Source organism: Pieris napi, chromosome 9 (genome assembly GCF_905475465.1).
Source record: "Pieris napi chromosome 9, ilPieNapi1.2, whole genome shotgun sequence".
Classification (NCBI taxonomy): domain Eukaryota; kingdom Metazoa; phylum Arthropoda; class Insecta; order Lepidoptera; family Pieridae; genus Pieris; species Pieris napi.
Genome location: NC_062242.1, coordinates 937,239 through 953,892, shown reverse-complemented (window position 1 = coordinate 953,892; position 16,654 = coordinate 937,239). Strand labels below are relative to the sequence as shown.

At 34.0% G+C, this 16,654-nt stretch overlaps 3 protein-coding genes across 6 annotated transcripts; 1 reads left to right on the top strand and 2 right to left on the bottom strand.

Annotated features, from left to right (window-relative positions):
* Positions 1 to 1,736: 1,736 nt before the first annotated feature.
* On the bottom strand, positions 1,737 to 3,661 carry LOC125052750 (FAU ubiquitin-like and ribosomal protein S30). The gene is made up of 5 exons (XM_047653766.1): positions 3,556 to 3,661; positions 3,275 to 3,359; positions 2,988 to 3,153; positions 2,713 to 2,806; positions 1,737 to 1,846 (listed from the first exon to the last, which is right to left on the bottom strand). Exons 2-5 carry the CDS (start codon positions 3,347 to 3,349, stop codon positions 1,789 to 1,791), a joined length of 393 nt encoding a protein of 130 aa, XP_047509722.1. The 5' UTR covers positions 3,350 to 3,359; positions 3,556 to 3,661; the 3' UTR covers positions 1,737 to 1,788.
* Positions 3,662 to 3,998: 337 nt separating this feature from the next.
* On the top strand, positions 3,999 to 5,336 carry LOC125052748 (dehydrodolichyl diphosphate synthase complex subunit NUS1). The gene is made up of 2 exons (XM_047653765.1): positions 3,999 to 4,477; positions 4,709 to 5,336. Exons 1-2 carry the CDS (start codon positions 4,177 to 4,179, stop codon positions 5,170 to 5,172), a joined length of 765 nt encoding a protein of 254 aa, XP_047509721.1. The 5' UTR covers positions 3,999 to 4,176; the 3' UTR covers positions 5,173 to 5,336.
* Positions 5,337 to 5,413: 77 nt separating this feature from the next.
* Positions 5,414 to 15,821, bottom strand: LOC125052747 (arginine/serine-rich protein PNISR-like). 4 transcript variants are annotated; one of them, XM_047653762.1, is made up of 11 exons: positions 15,318 to 15,821; positions 14,785 to 14,902; positions 14,467 to 14,622; positions 13,929 to 14,038; positions 12,810 to 12,970; positions 11,998 to 12,126; positions 9,560 to 9,953; positions 9,043 to 9,122; positions 8,120 to 8,252; positions 5,952 to 6,948; positions 5,414 to 5,506 (listed from the first exon to the last, which is right to left on the bottom strand). In XM_047653762.1, the coding sequence occupies exons 1-10, from the start codon at positions 15,607 to 15,609 to the stop codon at positions 5,975 to 5,977; spliced, it is 2,547 nt and encodes an 848-aa protein (XP_047509718.1). In that variant the 5' UTR covers positions 15,610 to 15,821; the 3' UTR covers positions 5,414 to 5,506; positions 5,952 to 5,974. The 4 variants fall into 4 exon arrangements, with proteins under 4 accessions (XP_047509718.1, XP_047509719.1, XP_047509717.1 ...); XM_047653763.1 differs by having other exon boundaries at positions 5,414 to 6,948; positions 9,560 to 9,625; positions 9,848 to 9,953; XM_047653761.1 differs by having other exon boundaries at positions 5,414 to 6,948.
* Between the last annotated feature and the right edge of the window lie 833 nt (positions 15,822 to 16,654).

Genomic DNA, 16,654 nt, shown 5'->3' with positions numbered 1-16,654 from the left:
TTCGAACTTGGTTTGTGCCGTTAGATGCCGTCGAAATAATTGCAATCCTGTTTAGAGTACCTATCAGCGTTGCCACACGTCCCGATTTTTAAATCATAATGAAATGTCCCGCGCGGGACTGGCCCGCTCTTCGGGAATAATTCGATGGGACTGACAAGTGTGCACTACCACCACCGCAATAATGGCACCAACACTTTCAACAGTATCAAAAAAAATATACGTGTGGCGCTCGGGGACTGCCGCGGTAAAGCTATTGCATAGCATTTTTTATAAACTTTTGCAATATAATTATTTATTTAATTTTGCAGTTTTTTTGTTCTCTTGATATTAATTCAATTTACCACTCTACCAGACTCAGACTAACACGCCTATCCGATCACGCTTAACCGATGTGAGACGCAGTATGCGTTCTGTCCCGCTCTAACGCGTATTGGCCGCACCTATATTACGTCATCGTGTATTAGGTTTATTTCGTTACGGAATTTCTTGATTCGGTCGCCGCGCTCAAAGCCCGCGATAAAATCTCTGCAATAGCTTAAAATTACCAGGATTATCTTCAAACTAATATCTTTCATATTAATTGGGATTCCCAACATGCTTTCCAGATAAATTTAAAATGATCAGATGCCAGAAATAAATGCTTCGTAAATTTAATGAAATCAGAGTTACTCATCAAGTTTAATCTACAGCTATCCTGTGAAGAGTTCTTTTTTTTTTAAAGAAAAAAATGAAACTTTTAAATCTTCATAGAAATATTATGAATAAGTAATTCTTATAAATAATTACTCTCTTATTGTAAGTTGCAATTTATAACACACTCTTCAGAGTATTGTTATAAACGCTATATTTTTCTAAATAAAACTTTTTTTTTGTTTTTTAATCAGAAGATGAATGAAATGGTCATGAGATGAAAAGAAGTATTAAACTGCAGGTTTAATCTGATTTAAATGTTTTCTGTGTCTATTTTCGTTATCTCTTGTCACGCAAACGTGATTTGAACTCAATTAATTAAAAACATAAATATTTAAAAACTTCTGATTATTTAATTTTTTTACTATATTTACCGCTTTCGACAAATGAATCCCGCTTTTTTCACTTAAAAGTGCGAAAATCCCGAATTGACATAAAATAAATCTGGCAACGCTGGTACCTATCTAATTCTGCAGCTCTACTATGCATTTGTTTTACGATAGGAGTAAAATGAGCTTGCGTCTATTTTTTTTAAAAACTCTAATAATAATTTAAACAAATATTTGACAGAGTTCTATGTTAGCATTTTTATTTTGTCAAATTTAAGATAACTATTTCTTTATCATGAATATAATAACAAAAGTAGGCAACCGTCAAAGATTTGATCAATTAACGACCTGCCTGGTGGCTGGTGTACTTATGAATATCAGTATACCGCAAACATTTTGCGTTCAAGGTACATGTAGGAAATCAAAAGGAGTTTGGAGTAATTGTTGACAGGGCTGCTCTAATCTCTTTGTAGATTGTCCTGAGGCATTCCCTTGAGCTTATTTAAGTGAGCAAATATATCTGCCAGATATCCCCAGACTTAGATAAGTTTAATAAATAACCTAATTTTTCTGAGGGACACCAACTAATAACCATGGTGCACCAGTACACACTTTGGGGAAAGCTGATGTAGATGCAGATATATTGTAAAATGGCAAACCGTTTGAATCCAGGGTACACCTAATAAAATGGTTGTGTAAAACTAAATAAAACATATATTTGAGTCAATTTAGATGTTATTTATTGACATTTTTATGTACATTTAATGGCTTATGAGTTAGAGTTGGGTCCCCGTCTGCGGCCGAATGTCTGTACTACGTTGACAAACCTAAAAAAATAAATTATATTATAAAATTATCACTATATTACGTTTATAATTATTAATTGATCTAAGCGAAACATCCTTCATAAGGATCAATATAAAATATAGTGTAAACTCTTTATAACATCATGCGTTATAACGAAAAACTCTATAATGTAAAAATAGTTACATTTGTTAACACAAATCGAAACATTAATTCACTCTTTATAACGCAACAGCCATTCTCTTTAACGAAAAAATATTTTCATATTTAGACATCAAATACATACATAAGTGTAATTGTTTTTATAATCAGCTTACAAAACTAAACTATTGAGGTGCCGAAATTTCTAAAAAGACACCTGAGGTCATAAACAGCAGTCTCGCCTTTGTTTTTGTTAATTGCATTAACATGTGTGCCATTATTCTTAGATTACATTGCCTGTAGGAAATTTTGGTCTCAACTCTCAGTTACTAAATGCACCACCGTTACCTATCATGTATTATCAGTTGTAAACAAACTCTGAAACTGTCAAGATGGCCAGTAAAAAAACGTTGTGCATAGAATAATTTACCTATTGATTGTAATAATATTATATAATTACTATCAATAGGTAAATAAAATTAGAAATTATTGTAATTGGTTTTTTTTTTCTATTCACTTACTATAGCTAAAGGAAATGCTCGGTTGCTTGAAATTTGCATTTGTTATAAAGCAGAGACCTAAATGTAAAATAAATTTTGTGAAGAGGCAAGAGTTAATTGCTTCAGTAGATCACTTATCATCATTATCAAGGTTATTTAGAGATCAGCAATATACTCAAATTGTAGCTAAAATAAATCAACAAGCCAATAAACCAATTTAGTAATTCCAACTCATTTTGATTACATACCTCCTGTTGTATTGGATCCTACGCTTAGCACGGCCGGTCTTCTTCTTTTTCTTTTGCTGCTTCTCTACTTTTGGAGTTTGTCCCTTTACCTTACCTGAAAAATTAAACATTATTTGCATTTTATTTACTTGTAATGTTCTTACAGGCAAACTTACATAAAAGGTTTAAGTTGAAAGCTGCAAAGGTAATAAATAATGCATTGCAATAAATTGTCTGAATGGACAGTTTAGGTAAAGCTTTAAAACATTTACCCCTCAGTTGTCTCAAATACTCACCAGCACGAGCTAAGGATCCGTGTACTTTACCACCAAGAAGTGGGATGTTAAGGTCCAAATCAGTCGCAGAAAGCTCCGAGACCAACACATCATCTTCAAGTGGAGATCCGCATGCGGAAAGTGTCAACTCCTCCGCCCCTACATCGGCAAGATTGCGGATGCGATCCTATAACATTTTAAAACTGTGTTACGACAGCCAAATTCCCTCCTAATGATAACTACATGAAGCATATTTTGACAGTGGTAAGGTTAGAACACGCATTCATAATATGCTCCGATATATTTACCTTGATCTGACCAATGGACTCCTCTCCATTTACGTCTAGGACGTGCGTTGATTGTCCTCGAATGTGCAATTGCATCTTGGAAAATCTGAAAAATAAATCAACAGCACCTTGTTACGGCGTGGTCACTTTTAAACCAATCACGATAAGTTTGGCATGCGAAGACTTCACTTTATATTATCGAATTTAGAATAACACTTATAAAATAATTCGATATTTTAAATTTACAACAGTAATTTATCATTAAATTATATGCAATTTGTTATTTTATTGGCAAAACTAACCTATCAGCCAAGTCTGACAATGAAAGAAGGAAACAATAATGGCGACGCGGAAACGGATAGAAAAAAATCGGATAGCTATACAGAATGCAGATTATACTTTTTGAACCATTCTTAAAATCAAACACTTTTACCAATTTATATTTTACATATATTTTATAAATGTATTATAATATGAATCTAAAAATGGCAATAAAAATGTTAACTATTAATTTCTATTCTCTTTAAATAGGTAATAAAAAAATGTTTTACGTACGAAATCTATATGAACGTAGACTTTAATATTACTAATTATTTAATCTAAAATTAATTACTAGATTAATTTTTAACATTTTTACAAGATCAAAAAGAAGCAAGTGATGAGAAATGGTTTTTTGATTGATGATAAAAAGGTACTTTATCAAACATGTTGGCAGTAATGAATGCTGTCAATTGCCACATGTTTGACACATATGAGCTCGTGATTGGCTGTTAGTAGGTACATTAATGTGCCCTTTTTAGTTTTAAAACGGTCTAAGTATGTGCAGAATATTGACGATGCGGTTTCGTTTATGAAAATAGTTTTGTAATTTTATAGAGGATGATCAAATATAAGAGTGTTTAGCGTACCGAAACTCCTTTATAATGCTATCGCGATTAATCAGACAAATTTTGTTTGTCCTTCTGCATTTAGTTGTGAGTGTACTTGTTGCTATTCAAAATGTTTATCACCGGTTCTGTGTTAAAATGTCCAATTTACCCAAAAATCAGACTGTGAACAATGAAGTGATGACTGTATTGGGGCATGTGCCTTTAATAACGAAGGAGCTAAAGCATTTAGTAGTATTGGTCGATACTGATCATCATACCCTCTCGGACCTGGCTCGTGTTGTTATCTGGAGTCTCGTCTTTGGGATATCTTGTATCAGTTTTCATGATATAACAGGTAAAAATATTTCTAATACTTTTAATATTTTTGTTGATGTTTTAGGATTAGACATGATGCAATATTAGCCTGCATTGGTAACATGCAACCTTCATCCCAAACTATTATAATGGTAAAAAATCTTAAATCAGGAATAGTATATAAGTTCCTCTTGTTAATTTACTTATCTGACAGAGCAGGGCTAATTAATAAAAATATTTTTTTACAATCAAATAAATCAACTTGTTACAGGCAAATTGCGGAAAGATGAAGAAAATTTATTTGTTGAAGTTGAAAAGCAGAAGAAAGGTATACCAGGTTGCATAAAATGGTTTGATAAGCCTAATTTAAATGGGTATACAAATGGTATTCAAGCAAATACAATTTCTGTGAATATATTATCTTACAATGATGGGAGACCAAAAATTACAAAGTGCTTGCAACAAATATCTCAAGATAATACTTTGTGTATTAGAAGCTCTGATGAGTTTACTTCACAAGAGTTAGACCGGACATTAAAAACCATATATCCTTCAATTCCTGATCCAAACTTGGTCCTCTATTCGGGCCCTTTATGTTGTACATATGGTCTTTTACCATGGCATATAAGATTAACGGAATTTATACAAATTTCAATTGACCATAGCATAAATGTGAATAACTACTTAGGTGCTTTGTATAAGTATAATAAATGTGATCTTAGATTTGGTAAATAATGTAAATGGTAGCAGGCCTACAATTTAGTTTTAACTATTTATTGTGCTTGAGATGTTATACAGTGCAATGTGAGTCGATAACTAGTGTCAAGTAAACAATGTATATTGAAACTTCAATGTCTTTAGAAAGTGTACTTCCATAGTGAATATATTTCGAAACTATATTTAATTGTTTCATTTATATGGGATACAGATTGTTCAGGTACCACTAAAAATTATACACAAATGAAACACTGGATTACTTTTAAAAATTTAATAATATAATGTAAAGCAGCAAATTAATATTCACAAACTTTATTTACAGTTGAAGAAGCTAACTTCTCTGCATACCAACCTGTAAAAGAAAATGTACTATTATTATATATCAGTAATTTCCTATTTCTAATGAAATTAGATAATTATATTATTTAAAAACTATTTTTTTTTTCTTTTCATCCTTAGGGCTTATTACTGATTTACTAACATATTAAAGAAAACAGTGTTGCAGGTTTTAAATCAAATAGATTTTCCTTCAAAACAAAGTATGGATAATTGTATAAGAATGTTATGATCGCATTCCTTTAAATTCCAAATATAATTTATACAAACATAACATATATGTAAATTATTTTTATGCTACGCTAATATAACTCCTTATAATTAATAATAATAATATATAGAAAATAATATACAATATTGATAATTAAACTGAATTTTTTAAGCATTCTTTGACAGCTGATACAAAGAACACTCAAAAACAACTGAAAACTGAAATGAAGATTAGAAAAAGTGAAGACCACCTTCTATTGTTGTAACCTGATGTTCATCTCCGATGTCTGTAACGGCTGGTACTCCTCGAGCGTCTCCTCTCGTAATCCCTACGGTCGTACTTATCATAAGACCTATCCCGCCTATCCCTATCGCTTTTAACGTAATCCCGGCCGGATCTATCGTACGACTTATCCCTATGCCTCGACTCCTCGTACTTGTAGTCCCTGCCGTGCCTGTCGCGAGACCTATCTCTATCCCTTTTCGAATCGCTTCTCTCGTAACCCCGACTAGATTTATCGTAAGACCTGTCCCGTTTGGAATCCCTATCGCTCCGCTCGTAGTCCCTGGACCTATCGTGAGATCTCTCCCGTTTCGAGTCCCTATCGTAATCTCTCCCGGATTTATCGTAAGACCTATCCCGTTTAGATTCTCTATCGTGTTTGTCGTGAGACCTGTCCCGTTTAGAATCTCTGTCGTAAGATTTCTTGTCTCGTCTGAACGATCTCTCCTCGGACTTGTCTCTGGAACGTCGTTTTCCCGAACTGATGGATGTCGATCTTTTTGAACGCCTTTTTGGTTTTTCCTCTTCGGAGTCCTTTCGTCTCTCGTCTTTTTTATGTTTGTCTTTCTTATTTTCATTCGGCTTTGGACTTTTGTCATTTTTGTGTTTTTCTTTCTTATGACGTTTTGACTTTTTCTGAGACTCGCTCGAACTTGAGCCTTTACGCTTGCGTTTCTTGGGTCGAGTTTCTACAACTTCGGGTTCGCTGTCTGATGAGTTGCTCGTGGAGGAGGAACTGTCGGAATTGCTAGAAGATGAAGTTTTGGCGTTCTTCAGTGGACTCGGAGTTTTATCGGATTTACTATGCTTTCCCTCCCTTTGTTTTTCCTCTATCGTTTCCAATTTCCTAACACCGTCAACTTTGTCGGATGATTTGTGGTTAGATCTTTTGTCCCTAGAGAGACGGCGTTCGGGTTTCTTTTCCGGCGTACTTCCGTCTATCGGCGGTGGCGTAACTGATGAGCCTGAAAGGAAATCAAACTACTTAATTATGTTGAGACGATACGTACGATAAACTAATCCAATTTGGTTGTTAAAATTCCAAATAATACGAACTGGGGATAATTACATAATTAATGGGTCAGTATTGGTAATCGTAGTTTCGCTAATGTCTGTCCGACATTATGATAACAAATGAAAGGTCATATTACTATGTACATAAATTTTAATATGTTATTGCATTTTACATACTTCATTTTGCTAATGGTTCACTAAGATCCTATATAAACGAAGCCAATCGAGTTTTATTAGATTTTTAATAAAACAATCACTATTGCGTCTGTTTAAATGTTTTCTCATGTTTGACTTCATTGGGTGATGAACTATAACAGTAAATTTTTTCAGAATTTTTGTAAAGCATTTCGCTATAAAAATACACTAGAATGTCTTTATACGGACATTATTTTGTGCATAATCTTAGTAATCGTGTACCAAATTTTACCTCCCCTGAAATAGATCGCAACAACTATAAATATAGTTTTAGTGTAGATTGTAATTCTACCAAAAAATCATAAAAAGTGAATGCGACAGTTTAAAAACTAATGTAGTAGTGGTAATACATTATTAAGTTCTAAAATTTCGTCAAAACGTGTCAAACAATCGTAAACGCTCTTCAGTCTAATTAGATGAAGTAATGTAATATACATTTAGTTATTTATTTTAACTATATTTAATTAAATACATAACAACAATGTTTAAATTGGCTTTCATTTGATATTTTATTTAGTGTACTTAGGATCCTAGTAATAAAAGCAATTATTTTTCCTGAAAAAAAAAAGGTTTTGTGTTTACGACTGTTCCCCGGGGCAAGCAATATATCAATATATGAGAATTCTATATATTTTTAATCAAGTTATAGTTTTTCTACAAGCACTTTTACTACTTTTTAGATAGGTTTACAGTGTGATTCGAAATGGGGATTAAATTTTTTCTATTTTATGGTGTTAAAATAAAAAAATACAAGAAGGTAGTCTGTTTTAGTATGTTTTTTTATGAGACAAGGGGCGGGCAAGCGAGTCACCTTATTAATTACTAAATACCTGTAAAGCCTTGATACCATTTTCATTGTATTGTTTTGTCATGCTTTTATATATTATTGTGCATTCAATCAAATACTTAGAAACGTATGACACTTACGAGTTCGCCTGTGCTTGTCGGGCGTGTCAGTGGGCGTGGCCTCTCCCGTTTCCCGTAACTCTGCGCGCCTCACTTCCGCCTCGATCTCGCGCGACGTCCGCTCGAACTCCGACCGCCTGCGTCTTATTATCTCCTGGTATTTCGAAATAGATTATTTATAAAATAAATCAGTTTAAATTATATACGACTTTTTCGTCTCTTTCTGTCGAATTGTTTTATGCTGAGATGAAAAGAGACAGATAAGTAAAGAGTATATTATGTGTTTTTTCACTATAATGTCACTTACATTATGAGAAAAATAGTATTTTTTTTTTCATAGTATTTTATTCCATTTCACATGGAGCATGGTATGATAGTTGCAGCTCTCTAAAAGCGTATTTTAATACAAAATGGTGATTAAAAATACCGACAGAGTTTTTAGCCAATTCTTCCGTTCTACCCCCTCGATTAGAGTATTGGTAGAGAACATAAGAATGTGTACATAATTCTATGAGATTTAGATTTTTTAATTTTGAATAATGAAAATAAAATTACAATTTAATTGTTAGGAAACTTTCCAGTGTTTATAGCACATTCTGGGGTAATATATTCAACGGTATGGTACATACTGAATTTTCTGAATGGAGGAAAATTGCAGTATATAATTTACGCCACCGTTATATCAGATAAAGATAAAATAGCTTCTTAATTCTAAAATAAATGTAATATAAACACATTATCTGCTCTTTTATTGCTATATTTAAAGTGAGTTTTACATTTCTGAGTCTGCTGTCATGTTTCATCTTTAACAACTTTCTTAAAAACAACATTTTGAAATCGATTGAAATCTTTATACATTCTAAGCAACATCAGAAACTGTCGTACGCTGAAACAAAAAATATTCCTCTTGTGCTTTCTTTTTTTTTCTTATGTGAGCTACTAACCTGCAATTGATGATCAGTAACGTCCTTGACATCCCCTTCATCCCCGCTGCTGTCGCTGCTGCTCTCGTACGCGCCAAGCCCTGAACATAACGCATCAGATAACTGACAATTGACTTAAGCTGTCAACTAAATCATGACGTCACTGAATAGCTAATTGTCCAGTTAAAATTAATCTCAAATGAAATTTCAATTTAAAAAGCTATTACGTAACATCACAATGTAAAAATAAATTTAGTTAAAAATTACGAATCCAAGACCGAAGTTAAATGCGAAACCGAATAATGTGTTCGCGTAAAAGCACGTTACAATTCTAACACCAATAATAAATATTTTCTTACCAATAATTCCAGAGTCGTAACTCGTTAATAAAATGCCAATATAAACCTAAACAGCGTTGCTGAAATAGAACCACATACATGGTGTTACCCTCCCGCCTCCGTGGAACTTTCGTAACACCATGTATAGTGCAAAGGAGAGCGTTTGCCAGATAATCGCAGTCTTTAGGAGAAGCACTCACCGAGCCCAGACGAAATAGCGGTGAATGCCTTAGATTGAGACGCTTTCATAGTGTTGAGGCGCGACGCTTTTACCATATAAATAAAACCAATATTAATCACACAATACATGTATTCATTGAACGGGGAACATCTGAAATAAGACTTTATTAGCGTTGAAATATTATCACAATTCACGATTGTCGCTGAACACTTTAGTTTAAGAAAGGCACTAATGTAATTGGAGTCAGTCACACGCGTGGGGTAGAGCAATCTCTCCCTCGGGTATAAGCCAATAAGAGTGGAAATACCTTGAACGGAGGTATACCGGGCCAACTCTTCCTGGCTCACCGTTTGGATCTCCTGGTCGGTCACCTCCAGCAGGATTTCAGTTAGCGAACGGCGCACTGCCAACATCTGGGCACAGAACGTTTATTCGTGAATTCACTTGCTTTGAAACAATTTAACCAGTTAAAAACAATATTTTCACAATCGATTCAAAACATTATCTAAACATGTCCGATGCTGAAACGGAAAGTATTCTACTCGTTAAACAGTAGATTAAATATAGAATTGTAAGGGTCTGTTTCACAATGTATGGATAAAGTACCGAATAGTTATGCAACACATAAATTATTTGGAAAATAAATTGTGCTATTTGACATTCATTGGACTCATAGCTTATGATGGACTTTATATGACGAATAGCGCTATCTGACAGTCGTGAAACGCAATAATAGTGTTTATCCTACCAATAAGTAATAAATAGCTAATTTGGAACTTATCCCTACATTGTGAAACAGACCCTTAGTGTTATGTAGAATTTCATAATTCATGTACCTAAAATAATTCATATTTCAAATAGAAGAGATCGAGAGAAAGAGAGAGTGGCGGGTACTGCACTTCCTGTTTTAACTATACCTACATACTTTTTTTTTGTTTCCACAAACTCCCCTGCTCCCACCCTGTTGGAGAGTTATTTAAGTGATCCCAAATATATTGAGATTTAAAAAGTTATCATTTTCAGTCAGTTAATGTAGAAATGTTTACAGAGGTTTGAAGTTGGTTTGAATATTTTTTGTTAATATAACTGTAATTTGTGGTCTTTTGTAGAAATAACAACCCTGTTGTTTTAAATAAACTGTTTATAAATATTTGGGCATGCCCTTTAAGTGCTTCCCGGCTAATGTCTTTTGTTTATTTAAATAATTAATCACATAAAATAATAGAATTTTTTATTAAAAAAAGTCACTCTTCAATTATTGTAGCTATAAACGAATCAAATAATAAGAATTACATTAATAATTAAATGATAGGTTTTATTTTCATAATTATTGAAGAAGTTTGGGCTTCCAATCAAATCCGTTGATAAGAAGTGAGATAAACGCTTATCAGCTATTCAGATCTATCACGGTCATAAGATTCGATATTTTGGGAGATTTTAACTTACAAGAGATAACGAATTTAGTATGTTTTTAAATGTGTGGGTCTAAATTAAAAAAAAAAAAAAAACTACACATGTGTATAGTTCAGGAACTTTAAATTAAATAATAGAGGATTTTATATTTAAATCTCGCGTACAACAATAGAATATAAGCGAAATAAGTTAAAGAGAGTGCTTAGGTTTGCCTATACTCTCGAGGCGTAACTCCGACGATTTAGGAAATCGCCACGCTTATAAAACTAAAAAGCCTGAGTGAGCAAAATGACAAGAATAGTTTTTTTTTTACGTTTTTAGCCACGACGCAGAGTTGTGTGACAAGTTTGACGTGTCTGAATATCTGTGGCATCGTCGCTCCGATACGAGTGGGCGGATTATGATTTTTATTAGTAAACTGACTGAGATGATTCTAAGCTATATACTATAACTTATAAAGCTGAGGGGTTTTTGTTATCATTAGAAACAAAGTTTATAATTTGTGATTATGCGGGTACCTACAAATCAATACGGTAACGGCCCTGCCGGGCCAACGATGTTATTCTGGCCACTACTGGTGTGTTCGGGCCAACCGCCAATGGTTAGACTGGCAGAATGGAAAGGTTCAGAGGAACCTTTAGGTTGAAGAAGAGATTTTACGAGTGTTTTGTACCTTTAACCGACTTAAACAAAACTGATGTGGTCAATTCTACATGTAACTTTTGGACTGAATATATTATCATCAGTTTTTCATTACTTTCCTACCTTGCTCCATTTTGTTTTTTTTTTAATTTAATTTTTATATAAAAGGAGAGAAACGGGTAGGAGACTCATAGACGCCATTGACACTTAAAATGCCAAAAGGCTCGCAAGTGCGTTGCCGGCCTTAAATTTATGCGATTGAGGTTTATAACTCCGACTGACCTGTTGTTCTAATTAGATGAGAGATCGCCACTGTGCCATTGGCTGTGGTAACGCGTATTTGTGTTTATAAATGTGTGTACAAGTTTTAATAAAAACTTAACAAATTATTATAAAACTCACGACTTCCTGCATAATCTCCTCTTTACTCCTCTTCATCTCCGGTTCAATCTCTTCCTTAATTTCTATTATTTCTTCTTTTGGCTTAATTACTTCTTCTTTTTCGGATTCCTCGGCTTCCGAATCTGAATCCTAAAGTATAAATAAAAGTTATTTTGCGTGATTTAGCTTATTTCGTATCATACCTAATATGTAATTATGATTTAAAAAAATTCTTACATATAAAGTGAGAAATTGTCCATTAAAATAATCCACGCATCAAAAACTAATAATCCAATGGCGCTATAACCCCTCCCTATGGGTCATCATTTCTATTTTATAGACATATAACTGTCTTGTTTTAGGCATGTTGGTTTCCTCGCGATGTTTGTTACGTACGACCGAGTAATAAACGCCCACTGGACAGAAAGTCCAGTAATGATCGGGGATCGAACCTAGGACCTCAGTGATGAGAGTCGCACGCTGAAGCCACTAGGCCAACACTGCTTTAACTGTACCAAAGAAGTCGGGACTGTTTCCTAAATTGGAATTCAGGACATTTCTCCTAGAAAAGTATTCTCTTGCAAGTACAGTCAAAATCTGTTATAACGACATCGAAGGGAACACTCATATTTGGTCGAAAAAACCGATAGTCCTAATAGCCGATGACATTGTTATTAAGAACCGAATACAATAGAATTCAGCCGGGACCTTTGATTTTGGTCAGTATAACCGGTATGTTGTTCTAAACAATAGGAACCTTTGTTTAGTCATCAAGAGATTTGAGCCATTTTTTACTGTCAGGGTAAAATTGTGTTGCAGCAGGGAATACTTACAAACTTGCTCTTAGCAGGAATCAAGGGTGCTCCTTCCGCCTTCATTCTCTGAAGAGCCTCCAGCTCCAATTTCTTCTGCTCGGCCTCCGCTTCCTCTCGGGCCTTTTCTTCTTGTTCGCGTTCTATCGCCCTCTGTTTCTCACGTTCCATCTTTTCTAAACCTAAAATAAATTAAAAGAGAAAATGACAGTGAATTGCCTAATAGAGAATTTAGATATTTTCTTTGATTTTTTAACCCAACAAATTTCATATTAAGTGGTACCATGGGCGGGAGACTCTTACAAGAAGAATATGCTATATGGAAAACCAAACATAAGTAGTTTTAAGATCGCGCATAAATTGACCAAATTTATTCATAACTCTAAAAGATTGAAATTAAAAAAACACTTCATAATGATCCATGAAGCAACATTTATAACCCAAAGTAATAATAAAACAATATTGATCAGAATGTTAGCACAATTTATTTCTAATTCCTTAAAAATAAAGTATCAAGTAACTCACCGATAAACCCAGTATTTGATTATTCGCCCGCTAATACTTAGTAATATTTATTTATTTAATAGCCAAAAACGGCATTAATATATTATATAAAAAAAACAAGATTTTTTTTTACTATGAAACACATAAGTCCAAATTAGAAGATGCATTGCTCATCATAAAAGAATTCAGTATAAATGAGGGTTAACGAAAGATACCAGATTAGGCATCTCCTACATTCGGTAAATAATCTATATTACACAAAAGAAATGAAATTGTTGGGTTTGCCTTGTTTTGTATATTTGAGAAATAGTAAACAAGAGAATAAGTCGGGGAATTTAAATCTCTTTTCTCTTCTATAAAAGTATAGACAAAAAACACAGAGAAACTAAAAACAAATAGAATTTGCTTTGAATAAACATATTGATATTTAATAACCTTTATACATTAATATACTTCATGTATACAGATAATTTATAATGCAAGTACATAAAAATGTCAATTAAAAATTGTGCAAGTAATATCCCTACTGCAAGTGTGACCAACATAAAAACAAATTGATTGATCCCTTCCTCTAAATATAATTGCAAAATTAAGTAATTTTTTAACTATTAATAGATCAAATGTTGAAATAAGTACCTTCTCTAATCCAACCCGGCAGCTGTCTCCTCTTAGCGGCATCCAATGTGGTGGGAGGTGGTACTGGTGGCGCGACGGGCTCTATTATTGGTGGAAGGGTTGGCTTATCCCTGGAATAAGGGGTAATAAAAACGGTCAGCTTTTAACGCATACAAACTAATAAATTAAAAAGTTACTAAGTGTGATTAGTTGACAAGCAATAACAATTAGAAAGAAGACATGGAAGCCATGTGGATGTCTAAATAATTTTTTTGGGAATATTTTTTTTTTTTTTAAAGACAATTCACACCAATTGACCTAGTCCCATGCTAAGCTGGTGAAGCTTGTGTTATGGGTACTAGGAAATGGATATACATACATATTATAGATAGATATACATATAAATACATATTTAAACACCCAAGACCTAAGAACAACACCAAATGCTCATCACATCGATGTTCGTCTCAGCCGGAGATCGAACCCGGGACCCATGGATTCGCAGTCAGGGGTACTAACCACTAGACCAATAAGTCGTCAAAATATAAAGAAATAATACCTATGAGACCTGCTTCTGGGTGGCCTAGCTTCATGACCCTTGCTCTTTGATCGACGTTCGCTGCTTCTACCTCTTATTCTATCACCTTGTTCTGATGAAGGTGCTGTCCAGTAGCCATGTTGAAATGTTGGTGTTGGCACTGTACCGGTTGTGTATCTGGAAATTATAAGTAACAAATTGCAAATTGATTAAGTATACAAGTCTACACAACCTGAGCAGTTTACTAATATAAAAGTATTAGAGATATTACTTTCAAATTAATAATGTAAGTTTTTATTATCAACATTTAACATTTTAATAATTATAGAAATTATTTACCCAGGCATTGGAGCAGCGCTTTCAGGAACAGTATATCCTTCCATGATTGGGCCCATAGCCATTGCAGGATCTACTGCTACCTTTGGATCTATTGGACCAGATCCAGGCCAATTCCAACCTACACAAATAATGTAATATAGAAGTAGTTACCAAATCCTGACCAATCTAGGGATAGAATACATAAGATATTGAATAGTTAACAATTATAATAAAATACATAATATTTTTGTAATAGCATCAGATCCAAGTATAGTTATCTTTCCACTTTGCAAAGCTGCACTATTTTATAAAAACAACACATTAACATAACATTAATAAGAATATGTAATCAAACACCTGGTATTATAAAAAAATAAGCCATTGAATAGTTTCAGTTTATAATAAGCAATTGTTATATTGAAACCTTGCCTCGCTTAATGCAGTAAAACTCTTTTGGGATAATTACAAGTTTTAAGGTAATATTTATTTGCACCAGTAGTAGTGCTGGCTCAAGTAATACTAATTGCAAAGTATTGAAGTAGCTCAGTTCTTACCCCACTGGTTCCAAGAGTTTCCCGTCCAAGAATTTGTGCTGGCATTCCATTCGGCGCTGGGTGGACCTGTAGCTTCACTTGGGTTTTCAACTTCCATTGGTGCTTCGCCACCTTCGGGTTCTATTTTCGCTGGAGGAGCTCCAACGATTACTACAGCGTCTTTCATTGCAATCCATTGCTGCGCCAGTGCCGCCCAATCTACTTGGCTCGCATCTATGTTTTGATATGCAGTAGGATTAAGGGCCCACTGCGTGGGATATGCCGAGTTAGCGGCATCTTTGCCAGGGAACATGGTTACATTAAATGTTTATTCACAATTTTCTATTCACTACTCCTATTTAATGTAATGTGATACTTAAAGCTTATTATTTATACATTATCACCTTTCGATAGTCACTGAAAAAGTTAGCATTGTAGCCTACACGCAAAACTGAAAAATTTGCAAGCGACGACTTGCGGCAGCTACCAAAAGATCACACTCCACAGCTCACGAATTGTCAATGAGTGATGACTGATGACAGATCACAGATGTGAGCACAGCATGTTCAAAAGGCAGTGACTGTTTGACGAGTCGTATGGTAAGATTTTGAAACGAGACGCAGCGCGAACTGTCTTCCGAATGTCAAACTCCAATACAATTTGGACGTACTCCCGTCTGACTAAACGCTGAGTCTTGTTTTTGAAGATTAGATACTGAGGGTAAGATTATAAATGTACGGCCTTACTAATAAAGATTTATGCACATCGTATAAGCCTGTTATAAGAAAAATGTTACTAATAATGTCTGAATTGACAAGGTTGATGTATACTGCTGTTATAACAAGTGTCTGGTTTGTATGAAGACTTGTACAATGCTTATACAACGCAGAGGCCTAGTTTAACGGGTGTATAAGACAAAAATTGCGTAATTTCATCTGATTTCGCGTTTGACAGCATTTTTTGACTGTTTAGTTCAAGGAAAGATTTAAGTTAGTAGATATTTGTGTTTGTTGAAAATAGATTTTATAGATCAAATAGAAGATTTAGATAATATTGATATGCAGCTAATACATACGATTGAAGATTTGCCGCCTCCAAGGAAAGTCAAAGAACATACCAAACTCGGTGCAATCCGTTATTACTTTCGCATGGCGATTTCAAAACAAAATACCGCTTTTTAAAGAAGTATGTTATGAAGATCTGTGACAGAGTGCGAGCTGATGTCGAAAAGAGTACTAGAGGTGGAGGGTTTTCGATTTAGGTGTCTTCTTTATGGCTTCTCAGTGTCATTAGAAAATGCCAAATTATATATAGTAGCACTGGCAATCCTCCACAATATTGCTATTGATATCAAAGAA

What these genes read in the sequence shown, in the direction of transcription:
- LOC125052747 (XM_047653761.1), bottom strand. Translation starts at nt 15,609, where the DNA reads ATGTTCCCTGGCAAAGATGCCGCTAACTCGGCATATCCCACGCAGTGG. An exon ending in AGCGCTGCTCCAATGCCTGG is followed by an intron (nt 14,623 to 14,784) that starts GTAAATAATTTC and finishes TATAATTTCCAG; the next exon opens with ATACACAACCGGTACAGTGC. An exon ending in CCCAGAAGCAGGTCTCATAG is followed by an intron (nt 14,039 to 14,466) that starts GTATTATTTCTT and finishes CCCTTATTCCAG; the next exon opens with GGATAAGCCAACCCTTCCAC.
- LOC125052750 (XM_047653766.1), bottom strand. Translation starts at nt 3,349, where the DNA reads ATGCAATTGCACATTCGAGGACAATCAACGCACGTCCTAGACGTAAAT. An exon ending in AGTCCATTGGTCAGATCAAG is followed by an intron (nt 3,154 to 3,274) that starts GTAAATATATCG and finishes AAAATGTTATAG; the next exon opens with GATCGCATCCGCAATCTTGC. An exon ending in CGGATCCTTAGCTCGTGCTG is followed by an intron (nt 2,807 to 2,987) that starts GTGAGTATTTGA and finishes TTAATTTTTCAG; the next exon opens with GTAAGGTAAAGGGACAAACT.
- LOC125052748 (XM_047653765.1), top strand. Translation starts at nt 4,177, where the DNA reads ATGCTATCGCGATTAATCAGACAAATTTTGTTTGTCCTTCTGCATTTA. An exon ending in CAGTTTTCATGATATAACAG is followed by an intron (nt 4,478 to 4,708) that starts GTAAAAATATTT and finishes AACTTGTTACAG; the next exon opens with GCAAATTGCGGAAAGATGAA.